This window comes from Amphiprion ocellaris, chromosome 4 (assembly GCF_022539595.1).
Source record: "Amphiprion ocellaris isolate individual 3 ecotype Okinawa chromosome 4, ASM2253959v1, whole genome shotgun sequence".
In the NCBI taxonomy this organism is placed as follows: Eukaryota; Metazoa; Chordata; class Actinopteri; family Pomacentridae; genus Amphiprion; species Amphiprion ocellaris.
This window is the reverse complement of record NC_072769.1, coordinates 27,093,238-27,105,824: the sequence shown is the minus strand read 5'-3', so window position 1 is coordinate 27,105,824 and position 12,587 is coordinate 27,093,238. Positions and strand designations below refer to the sequence as shown.

General features: G+C 37.7%; 1 protein-coding gene across 4 annotated transcripts in view; it reads right to left on the bottom strand.

Moving 5' to 3' along the window:
* tmem131l (transmembrane 131 like) overlaps positions 1-12,587 on the bottom strand; it is a 40,005-nt gene that overhangs the window by 24,452 nt on the left and 2,966 nt on the right. For all 4 annotated transcript variants that reach the window (XM_055009923.1, XM_055009924.1, XM_023293552.3 and 1 more), the window contains exon 3: positions 9,456-9,499. In XM_055009923.1, the coding sequence (XP_054865898.1) occupies positions 9,456-9,499 (44 nt within the window). The remainder of the gene's footprint in view (positions 1-9,455; positions 9,500-12,587) is intronic.

Here is a 12,587-nt window from a genome sequence, read left to right as displayed (position 1 = left end):
ATAAAAATCAATAGTCTTGTTATTCTGTAGAAGCCATTCAATCTAACATCAAACCAGTTTTTTTTTTTAAAGCTTAGAAAAATGTAAACATACCTTGACTTAAATAATCATCAAACTAAGTTAAAATGAGGAAATTTGGATCTTGAAATGTTATCTCTATATAGGAACAACCATCGTCTTAAATTGTTTGTGAATTTGTCAAACCAGTCTCAGAGACAGTGCAGATTAAATTTTATAACTGCACAAGAAGAATCCCTGGTTCGTGGACCCCAGACTGTGAAACAAAACCTGAAGGAATGTGACAGCATGGAAAGTGGTGCGTCAAAATCATAAAATATCAGGAATCAGTACAGACAACTAATATGAATGGGTGTGTGATAAACTGGAGACTTCTTTCAAAATTGTCTGGCAGCAAGCTAAACATTCCCATAGTTAAAGTCAGATTAGATTTATGGCCCAATGACACAAATACTGCAAGATCAGTACGACTGGGTCAAAACATGACAGCAAATAAAATCACAAGGGATTCACTGACATCACTTTCTGTCAGACCAAGTACAAGCACTTAGATTTGTATTCTTAATAATAACATGACAGTTCTAATAATGAGGCGTTCTATCATCAAATGCATGTGATATGACTTGGCTAGCATGCAAACCTCGAAGCTACTGCTAGTCCAAATATCAGTAGTGAAGCTGAAGGCCAAAATGTCCTGCGACAAGCCATTGACGTGCTTTTTCAGGAAGTTATGCATCAGATTCTCTGATGTAGTAACAGCTGGGAATCTAATACTTGAGCTCTTGGACACTAAGGACAAAATATCACATTATCGACAACTGCTGCTCATCAAGAGCGATGTGCTAGGTGAGAGCTTCTGTTATTTTTACAGACCATGGGATGTCTCTGGACATTTTCCATTGCTCCTCCAGTGCTTGCTGCATTCTCCAGTTCAGTTCAAGTTCATTGTATAACAAAGACATATTTCTAACAAATCACATTATGCTAAAATACAGCAAAAATGTTGCTGCTGGCTCATAATGAATGTACCAATGAAAAATAGGATGTAAAGTACAGATTGAACAGCACGAGGAGGGGCGAATACTCTAAAGTTCATCTGCCGCTTGCAGTTTATACAATAACTACTCTTCTCTCACTGTCACTTCCTTAAAACAAACACAAGAAGGCTCAGTGAAATATATTAAGCTATAAAAAAAAAAGCAGGGAGTGGTTATAATTCTCTTCAGCTAGCATATTCTCCTGGCCATTATAGCTAGTTAAAACTGGCTATTATTCACATTAATAACAGTTCCTCATTATGAATACCCTCTTTTTACAGCTTTATGGGGTCTGCTGTAGAGGGCAGGCATGGATACAGAAGAGGAAGTGACTGATATTGTGGTCACAGTGCAAGTTTCGAGACAAGACTGAAGGTGGTTGACATTTTGACTGCATATGAGCAAGATGTTTCCATCTACACCAGGGATGTCAAACCTATGACCCGCGGGCCAAAACCGGCCCACCAGAGGGTCCAATCCATTTTGCAAAGTGTAATAATTACATAGACAGCTTTAACTACAAATTTTCAATAAAATTGCTATATTAAATTTGTCCACTGTACTGCCACAATTTTTATGTATTTTTTTATGTATAAATTTTATACATTTACAAGGAAGAGGGATAACTTAACCGAGTTCCTTAATAGTTCCCATATATTTTCTATAGTGTGTCCGCCCATGTGGTGAAGATTCTACACAGATGTGGAAATGAATATAAAATTAAAATAATTTCTTGATCTTGACACGTTGTTTTGATTACAAAGTTAAATACTATATTGTTCAGTTCCAGATACCTGTGACTGAATGTGTTGTGCCTTTGTAGATATTCTGTGATCTGTAAGTTGTAATGTGCAAATGATAAACTGAGGTATAATGTTGTTGAAATTTAACTTATTTTTTCTTAAGAAAATTCATGTTTTGTAAAATGAAAGTTCACTAAATGTAAACATCTTCAGAATGTACTTTTTGGCACTAAAACAAAGGGAAATGTTTGGAGTTATTATTTATAGGTTATTATGCTCAGATTTTACTGGTCCGGCCCACCTGTGATCAAACTGGGCTACATGTGGCCCCTGAACTATAGTGAGTTCGACACCCCTAATCGACACTAATCTGAGTCAACAGACAAGCTTCAGATAAAAATCAGTTTGGAAGCAGCCCAGGTTCACCTGACACATCTGTTGCATGCATGCACACACCTGTGCATCTGATGACAGCAAAAGCATGATATGCTGGCTTAGTCTTGTAATCTTGCATAATTTGAAAACACAACATGAGTTACAAAAGAATTTCACCTCGAATATAAAGCTTGCCCCAGGGCACTCCCTTCACTACTTTGATTAAGCATTTAGGATATTAACTCTGTCCTGACACATCTGCAACATTGCTTTACATCCTGACTTTTGTCAAATACTAACTGCTTAAAAAACAATATTTTCTGTATTGGCATCTGACTGCATTTCTTCGATCAAGTGATTATTTTTTAAAAACATGACTTTAAACAATGTGCAATTGTGCGAATAAACGTAAAAGGAGGAGAGCAGTCTCTCATTTGCAAATTTGGAATTTGATTATTATTATTATAAAGAGTTTTACAACTAAGGCGCCGTTTCCACCATGAATGACGACCCATATGGGTTGCGTAGTGGGGTAGGGTAACATAAAATAATTGCTGACACAGTTTCTCACTGCTGCGGCATATCTCATCCAAATAACTGGAAGGACGCAACGATTTGCAATATTCTAAAAGAGAAATGAAGTATCTGTCACTAGGGCAGGAAAAAAAAGAACAACTGTCATGCTGCTGTTGGAACAACTCCTACTTAAAAGGTGATTTGGAAGCAGGGTTTTTTTTTTGCCAGCAGTGATAATTCTTAGTTTGCTGCTGCTGGTGAAAAGTACATAAAATAATTTTGGAACTAAACCAAAAAGACCCTTCAGGGCTGAAAGTAAACTGTAAACTGAGGCTCATGTCAGAAGCACTCAATGTTCTACTAATGTGCTAGAATCAATGTTATAAAGGAAGAAAAACACCAAAAAACAGTCTTCTAATGATAATTATGCATACCAAGGCTCACTAAATACAGTACATGGGTTGATATGACACAATCTCAGAGTGTTAGAACTGGATCATGGAGCATGGAAAAGGTGGCTTGGTCTGAGTCAGTGTCAGTTTGTTACATCGTGGATATGTGTGCATTGTTTGCTTGGAGAAGAGATAGCAGCAGGATGCACCAATAGGAGGAGGAAAGCCTTGGTTACTAGCATTCATGTAGATGATACTTTGGCAATGCAGTCACATACACCACTTGATGTCAAAAATTTTTCCTGGCGTGCGGCCTTCTTCAGCAGTATAAGCCACATTGCAAAAACTGTTCAGAAACGGTTTGAGGAAGATGAAGGTGTAGCTTCGTCCTCTAAACTCTGCAGATCTCAATCTGGTCAAGCATCTGTATGATACAAAGAACCTGCTGTTACGTCTTGGTACTTGATCCCACAGGGCACCAGTTTCAGGGGTCGAAGCTGTTTGTGCAGCTTGAGGAGGACCTACATAACATTAATCAGGAGGTTTTAATGTTGTGGCTGATTCATGCATGCACTGCAGCTTGACAATAATATAATTTCTTTCTTAGAGTACAATTAACAATGTCACAAGAACCAATACTTCTGTAAAAGTCAAAAGACTAATAATGTGATGTGCTTCTATGGTACTGAAAGCACTGAAGATGCCATAGGTACTGGAGATACTGGACAAAAACACCAACATGAGGAATGGTAGCAGCCAATGCAGGTGTAGCAACAGGTGTCATGAATGGGGACATTATGCATCAGATGATCAGGGACAAATGTAGACCATCAAAAGCCAGTATGCAAATGAATGCAAAGGAAGAAAATCCTCAAACTAATCTAAACACCAAAGACCGTATTCACAGTGAGCAAGTTTCAGCTTTGCTCCGCACACAACATTCACAAAGGCTAACTTTATCTTGTTTAAGCTAACAGAGCAATAGCTCATAACTTGTTGGATTTGTTTATAACTTTGAGTGTGTTATCATTCGTGTCAAAATGTGGCACTGAGCATGCCCATGTTAGAGCGTTATGTGTGATGCAGTTTATGCTGAATCCCATAATCATTCCATAATAATTTGTTTTGATTAATGTTTGTGTTGAATTCAATATTTGGAATCATGAAATTAAAGTGGGGTTGGTGCTGACAACCACATTTCTAGTATTATCACATCCTGAAGTAAAAACATTACAGAAGTTAAAGTAATGTCAAGGACGAACTGAGTGCTGCTGAGGCCACTCCTGCACAAATTTTATAAAAAATTGTGCATGTGAAGTTAATGAGTAAACTGTGGCTGTCACCACAGTGAACAGTTTACAGAAAGATCTGAGGGCGCTGTACAGCTCTGTATCTTTTGTTTTAGTGCTTAACAGAAGACTGTTTACTGCTGGGAGGGGAAACTACAAACTTGACAAATGGAGCTGTTGAAAAACACTGATAAATGACTTTACACCCAGGCCCAGAAACGCTGTCACTAGCCGCCCCTGCCAAAACTCTGCTGAACTGCATCAATTCCAAATGGAATAAATCGGAAAAATAGCTGAAATGAAAATGATTACTAACAAATGTGAAAACCTCTTCATCTTCCTTCCTCTATGGCCAATTAATAGGAGATGATTTTTGCTGTTGTGCCCTAAAAAGCATGAAAAAGAGGGGAAATAAAGAAAAGGGTGGACGTGCTCTGGACTAATTATTCGCAACGAGTATTGGGAGCTTGCAACACAGTTCAGAAATGTCCACTACTACATTGCTACGCTCTGTGTGCTATTTTCCTTGTCAGATACTGATGTTATGATAACAGAAGTCTGTTGACAATTAAATAGGTAAGAAGAAAACGGGATGCCGGACTGGAATGACAGAATAGATGGTACAGACATGGCATTAGAATGGAAATACGTATGCTCCCTGCAAGAAACATCCGTGCTGTCAGTAGTCATCCAATGAGTGCACATGCAGGGATATACAATTTGATCAAATGAACTCTAATTACTGAAGAATTCATGATTAAAACCTGTTAAGAATCTAATTTTATTAGGATGAAAACTAGGGACAACCTGTCTGACACTCCTAGATCACACAAGCATGCTTATATTGCTTTATTTACAAGCATGCATTTCCAGTTTTTAACGGTGAAAAACTCTTGTTCCTTTTAAAACTCGATGAACTTAGTCTAAGTTTTTTTATGCAGAAATTTCAAATGGAAAAAAGTAACATCACCATGGAAACGAATGTGTCACAAAGGAAACTGTGTAAATTACATGCAAAGTGAACGTCCAACAGCTTTGCCAAAAACAAAAAAACAACAAAAAAAATAAATACGTCATTCTACTTATGTTGTGATATTAACAAGATGTTTAGTAGAAGGTTACCATCTAATAAAACATAAGCGCAGTGCCAGGTCAGCACTCAGTGTCTTATTTGTTTGCTCTCTCTCTTTCTCTTTCAGAGATTATACTTCTTTATTTTCCATTTACTTTACACCAGAAAGCTGTTCATAAGTTGATGTTAATTTGTAGATTTATGCGGCAGATGCTGCAGCATACTGTTAGCAATAATGATAGTTTTCTGCTTCTCAGTTATGACCACTCATTCACCTGCCCTGAAGGACTGAGTGGCCCTAATGCTTCATTGTTTTGAGCGATAAATGTCTTCTCTTTTGATTATACTGCAGGTTGAGTAATAATATAACACAAGGAAACACAGGGTTATAACGTGATGAGAGGAACACTGTCTTCTGTGTTATATAACAAGTGCTTCTCTCGCTCTCTCTCTCTGTACAGTTCTAATTGTTTGTTAATTCATTGCCTGTCAAACGGTGTAATTTCAAACAGTGTTACTCGGAGTGGAAAACTGTGTGTGGGTGAGCATATGAGGGGTCAAATGTGAGAGGGAAATGAGGTTGCCTGGCCCTGCAGAGGAGTCTGGTGTGACGCAGAGCGCACACAGAGTGAGCCTTGTCTGAATGTCAGCAATTTCAACATACATGACCATTTATCTAATTGAAAGCACACTACTATGACAACCTGGGGGAAAAAAACACTGCTGTTAAAGACAATGCGTAGGAAACCACAACGTAATAATGTACATATGCTGACAAACACAGACGCAAAATTGACTTGTGTCAACAGGCACAAGTCAGATTTAATGTTAACCCTCCTGTTATGTTGCAGGTCAAAAAATTATGAAGTTTTTTTTAATATGAAACGTCTTCTGCTTGGCTGAATAAGTGTAATCAACATATAAAATGAAAGAAGGGATGAGTCAAATACCGATCACGTGACATCGTCCAGTGGGGGAAAGATGAAGGGACGAGGGGAGGGGGGAGAAGATCTGAATATTCTGATCTCAAAATAAATATTCGGATACCACCTTAACGACCGAACATTCGGATGTTCGCGTCCAGCCCTAATGAAAATGGCTCATTTCACATATTTGCAAACCCACCCTGAGCAGAAAAGGGGTCTTGTGTAAATTTATCAACATCACTCCATTATAAGACAAAAATTCAAATGTAAAATAAAAAAAAAAAAATCAATGTCATGTAAAACTACTGTATTTCTTTTCTAATGTACATTACAGAAGGTTTTAACATGCATTTTATGAAAAATGAGTGAATTATCCTCCTGGAACCATGATCTGTGAGAGGTAAAGAACACCACTGCACTAAATATTGATAGACATGGTTAGTAATGGAGTAAATAATGAGATATGAACTATGTTTATTGGGATTGTTTTGGTTTCTTACTTTTGTGGATAATTAAACATGCCTCAGGTCAAACTGATGCAGGAACATCATTGCTGTTCCTGGGAAACGAACATAACAGGAAGGTTAAAACACAAAGTGGGAAACATACTGCACTCTCTTTAATAGTTGGTCGTGTGAGGTTCTCCTGTACGTCTTTAAAAGGTATTTACCGTGTCATTCGTATTACTAAATTAGTATTTTCTGTAAATTAAACAGCAGCTGCCGTTGAAGACAAACCCAGCCTCTCAACAAGTGTACCACTGAGCTATAGTCCAAGGGTTCTCTCCGCCACCACAGTACAAAAATAACAAGTTATGTCTGGTGCTATTTGATCCCCTGGATCTAACTCAAATAAAGTCAGTGTCAGCAGTGACCTCAGCCGTGCTCCAGGGGAGAGGTCAGGACCAGATAAGAGTTTAGGTTAACTATTGTTCACAGACATGTTTACAGTAGACAGGGAAACAGTGAAATCAAAACCACATGCCAGAGTATTAACAGCACACTGCAGTGAGGAGTCAGTTCATCCAAGAAGGATGTTGTAAAGGAAATCATAAGAAATAACTGAGGGATAAAGAGCTAAAAAAGACAAGGAGACGAGATAAGACCTTTTTACACTAGACTGCATGCATAAAGATATCGTTAACCTCTGTATTAGCCTTCTACTTTGCTCTTCAGGCTGAGGGAGAGTGATGGCAGGTCTGACAAGCGCCTGATAACCCAGGCACGAGAGGCCTCGCAGCCCACAGCTCTGAAGGTCTTGAGGTCAAGCAGCACTGCAAAGCCTCTTCTGCTTCTCACCTCTCCGGATTTAAAAATAGCCATATTCCCACACTGTTCTGCAACTGTCGGCCGCATGTGCACCGAATGAACTTCACATTAAACTTGGAAGCTTGTCCTTTCAAAGAGGAGTACTCCACTAAGACATCTGACTTATTTTCAAAATTCCAACATAACAGGATTTTTTTCACTAAACCGATGCCACCTGATAGACAGCCACTTCTTGGAGGCTTTTTTTTAAAAATCTGTAATCTCCAAACTCAAAATACGACAACCCTGATGGCATCATTATGTCATTGTTAGGGTTATTTTATCCAGATTTGGGAAAATTTCCTCCAAAGCCACAGAAAACATAAAAAACAGACACGTGAGTAATAGTCACATTGTAGTATTCATTCAATAAAATTGGTGGCCCTTAAACATACTTTCACTACATTACTGCCTACTTGCACACAATCTACACAGTTTTTAGCTTTAGTATATATAATTATGTAATTTTTGTACATAATTATACTTCTATATTTTTTTGTTTTTGTGTGCTCTTCTCTTATCTCTTATTTCTGCATATTCTGTTTAATACACTATTGGTTTCTTCAATTCCCCACCTATCAACCATAAGATGTATGTACTACAATATCAAATAGAGTATTAAAACCATGGCATACTTCAGTTCATTACTATTTAATGCTAGCGGCAGCTCCTAGAGACATTTGTAGTGGATATTTATTTTCACTAGACTACATTAGAGACATTTCTTTAAAAAATTCAGACATCATATTAATGCCATAATGTTGCCACAACTGCATGGTCCAGTCAAGCTGGGTTATGCAACACAATACAAACATCTTGCAGAGAGATGTTATGGTACAAACGATCACAACGTGTGCATCGCACTTTGCCTGTTTCGGCATATGACAGGCTGCAGTCTTTACATTCACTTTCCAGAGACAACCACGGAGCAGAAGGAAAAGCTAGAATATGTGCATGATGTAAAAAATATCAAACATCAACGAGACTGCTGTGTTTCTCAGCAGACATTTACATCACTAGCCTATCACTATATATCATATATAATGTTCATATTACGTTCAAAGGATTTATTCCCCAAACTATTTTCTGCAGGATTAAAAACAGCTGGGAAAGACAGACCTTCTCCTCCTTTTTCTATCAAGGAGTTCTAAAATTAGTCAGGAATTTGGTTCTGTGCCTCTGTAACACACGCCCCCAAAACTCTCTCTCCGTCACATACCCCCTCACTCACCAACATAAACAACATAGGCTGCATACAGGGCGAGACTTTTAAAAGGTCCCTCTACGCCAGCTCGTTACTGTGAAACCACACCGTGTCATTTGTCAGTCTGCATACAAAAACATGTCACATATTAAGCAAACCATTTAACAGAGCCCTTCTCTAATGTTAGTGAATACGTTACACCTTTTTCTAAACACCACTTCTTTTGTACGCTAAATCACACAACAGTTTTTCCACTGGGCTGCGCACAAACCAAATTCACAATACAGCACGATACAACTCTAATCTGCGCTTTAGAAGAGAAACACCTTTGTATGATACAATCTGGCACACAGGTGGAAACCCTTCATTGACTACTTAAATTCATTGAACCTATGTGTGACTTTCTATGACCAGTGTTTGAACTAGCAAAGTAGGCAGGTTGGAACGTCTCTTGCACCTTTTCATCCGGGGCTGCTGACTGTTATGCATGTGTAATGCATTACAAACGTGTGAAAAGAACCCACAGAAGGGTATCAGTCTCGAGCCGTGTGCAGAGAAAAAACGAAAAAAATTTACCTGTCTTCTAGTGGAAGACCATCTTTTCTTCGCTCTTTCTCCACCTGATGATAAAAGAAAAGACATGTTAGTATGGTCAGAGCAGTAAACTTAAACTCTTTTATTCAACATCAACACTGCAGACTTGAAGGAATCATATTTAAAGGAATCTGTGAGATATACATATGCTTATTGGTATGCTAATCTGCCACCTGACTACAACTGGGTGATTTTCATGCATGAGAGGTTTACTGTACATTGTTACAGCACTAACTGCTCTGCTCCACTTCCACACCTTCTTGAAATGCTCCATTTTTGCATAAAATATGATTTCGCTGTACACTGTGAACCAGGAAAACCAAGAAAAAAAATGGATTTGCTTCAGGAGAATAAAACTGGCATTAAATCCTTTGCATCCGGACTCTAAATTAGACAGCAGGCAGCGATTCTGCCAGTCCTGGCACAGTATACTGTAGCTCTCAAGAGGGAAAAAATGCACATCCAGCTAGTCCACTAACATGTTCTCACCATGTACATGCAAGATTACAATGTCACTGATGCAAAATTGCTGAGCAGTGACTAAAGATTTATTGATACCATACATTTTTAGCCATGCATATATTAGTCTAATTTAAAGGTTTACAAGCAAATGAGTAAAATCCTAAAAATCAGTATGGAAACTGACATAGTCCTTCAAGTTTTCTATTTACTAATAAGCACTAATATGTTCGAATACTGCCTTGAATTCATACAATTATCACATATGTAGAAATTTAGTTAACCCTACTTGAGGAGAAATTTTACTTATATCAGTGGGTAGGTAGCTGGTTTTCTGCAAAACAAAAGCCTAGAGTCACCATGACCTAACAAAATCCTTTCAAGGTCAATAGTATGAGTTACTTTAATTCAATGAGACCTAGGGAAACATAACCATACAGCAGTTCTGTTTGCATGACAGCAAACAGCAGACAGTTAACTACAGTGTAGTACTTTATGATTGCCATGCATGGTCTGTAGAGATAAGCACTGGTCTCTTCAAACACAGAAAACACAGTTTCCTTGAAAACAGTTTGGGGCCTATAGCTGTATAACAACACCAGTTTAGGACATATGCAAGTTCAGTCTTCATGAAATGTTGCCATGGTTCCTGAACGGTTATGCTAGGGCTGCATGAAACTGGAAATAACTGACACTGAGATATTTTGTTTATTTGCTATATAAACGATTGTTAAAAGGCACAGGAGTTTTATTAGAGAATAATTAAGCCCTCTAGAATAATTTGTAGTCCAAAGAAACTTTAATTAATTTTAAAATGCTGAAACATGACTTTGAGTGTGAACAGTTTGGCGCCTTTCTCATATGGTAAGAAACTGGCAAAGACATCTGAAATAGTTTTTGGATTAGGACGGCATTCAGATCTGGCTTTGCACTCATCATACAGAGCCTTGTGGCACTGAATTAAATGGCAGAATAAATTAGTCGATTTGCCTCATTTAGTGCGAACATTGCAAGACATTGCTGAAAGTATAGCAGTGTTTAATCAGCATCATCCTTTCTGTAGCCTGAATATTTCCATATAACTGACTAGGGCTGCATGACTATGGCCAAAATGATAATCACAACTATTAAGCTCATGAGTAATCCATTTATCTCAATCATATGTTGACTTCAGGAGCAAAAATGTTTCATTGCACTTTACTCTTAGTAATGGACGTGAGCTGAAAAAAAGTGAAGAGCTGAGCTGGCCTTCTACACTCACCACCAAACTATCAGAGGAATGGACTGTGTGGAGTCAGACTATATAATATCTGATGCTTTTTGGTTGTTTTTTTTACAACCTACTGTTGTTGCTCTACGGATGACAGTGTCCACCTGTTGATCAAAAACTACATCTTGTGTGCCTAAGCAACTCCTTTTCTTGAAAACTTCCTTGATAACTGCTGTTTACAACTGCTGTCAACTAATATCTTGATGTTTTCTTTCTTTAAATCTGAAAGACGACTTCAAATTATGCAATTTTTCCCCAATCACAGAACAATTCAACTGCACACCTACTACAAATCATAACTATATTGGTAGAACTTTAATTTTTGGATATGAAAATGTATGGACATATTATAGTACAGTAATTTCCTTCTTTTATTTCACAGCGTCTTTTCATATACCTCAGACAGATGTACGACCACAAATTATTTTCAAAGAGTGAAATAAGGTGTTGCAATTTACCCAAATTGAAACCAGGTGATTTTAGTTTCTGTAAGTGGAGCTTTCTCTGAGAAGAGCACACACTTTGAATGTCACAATGGCATTTGATCCAAGTTAATTTAATTGAGGAAAGCCAAAATCAGGATGGTGATTGTTACTGCACTCATTTTCCAGCCCTGCAACTCATTTTGCGTTGAATTTTAACATTCAAATCTTCCTTTCCAGTGTTTCTCACCTGTGTCTTGCTCAGTTTGCTGTACATACAGACTACTCAGTCAAGCCAAGAAACTTTAAATTGGAGTAAATTATGTTACATCAAAAAGACTCCTCTTGTGGATTAGTTTTGGCAAATGAGAACTGTGTGAGTCCTGTTTCTTGTATCATGCAGCAAAAAGTGTTGTAGCATGTGCTTGCCTTGTATTGCAGGAAGTGCAACGACACTACTGCGCATGTGCACACTGCAATGTCGATGGTTTACTATAACTCATACAGAACTTCATATCCTCTCTCTCATATTTGTAAACTACTCTACTACACCAAATCCTTTCATTAAATACTATCATTCTTGCTGTATTGTGAACAAATGTTGACAAGAACTTAAGAAGATGACTCAAAATGTGAAAGAATTTATACTCAGGTAGGTACATTTTTATTTGTCTCTAAGGGAATTGCTGCAAATCCAATAGTAGTGCAGCTTTATAATTATACTGGATTTATAGGATTTCTGCAGCAATGGAATAATGCACCTCAGTTTTTCAGGTATGCAATTACCTCAATTCTCATCTAGTTAGTGTATTTGTAAAATGCTTCTTAGGTATATTTGCAACTAATTTACTGTATCTCATATTGCAAAATACTAATAAATACACTAGTATTGACATAATCTCATCTGCTAAACATGGCAGCAGTTACAAGCTACAGCTTGAAAACCTGCAGTTGCCGCAGTCT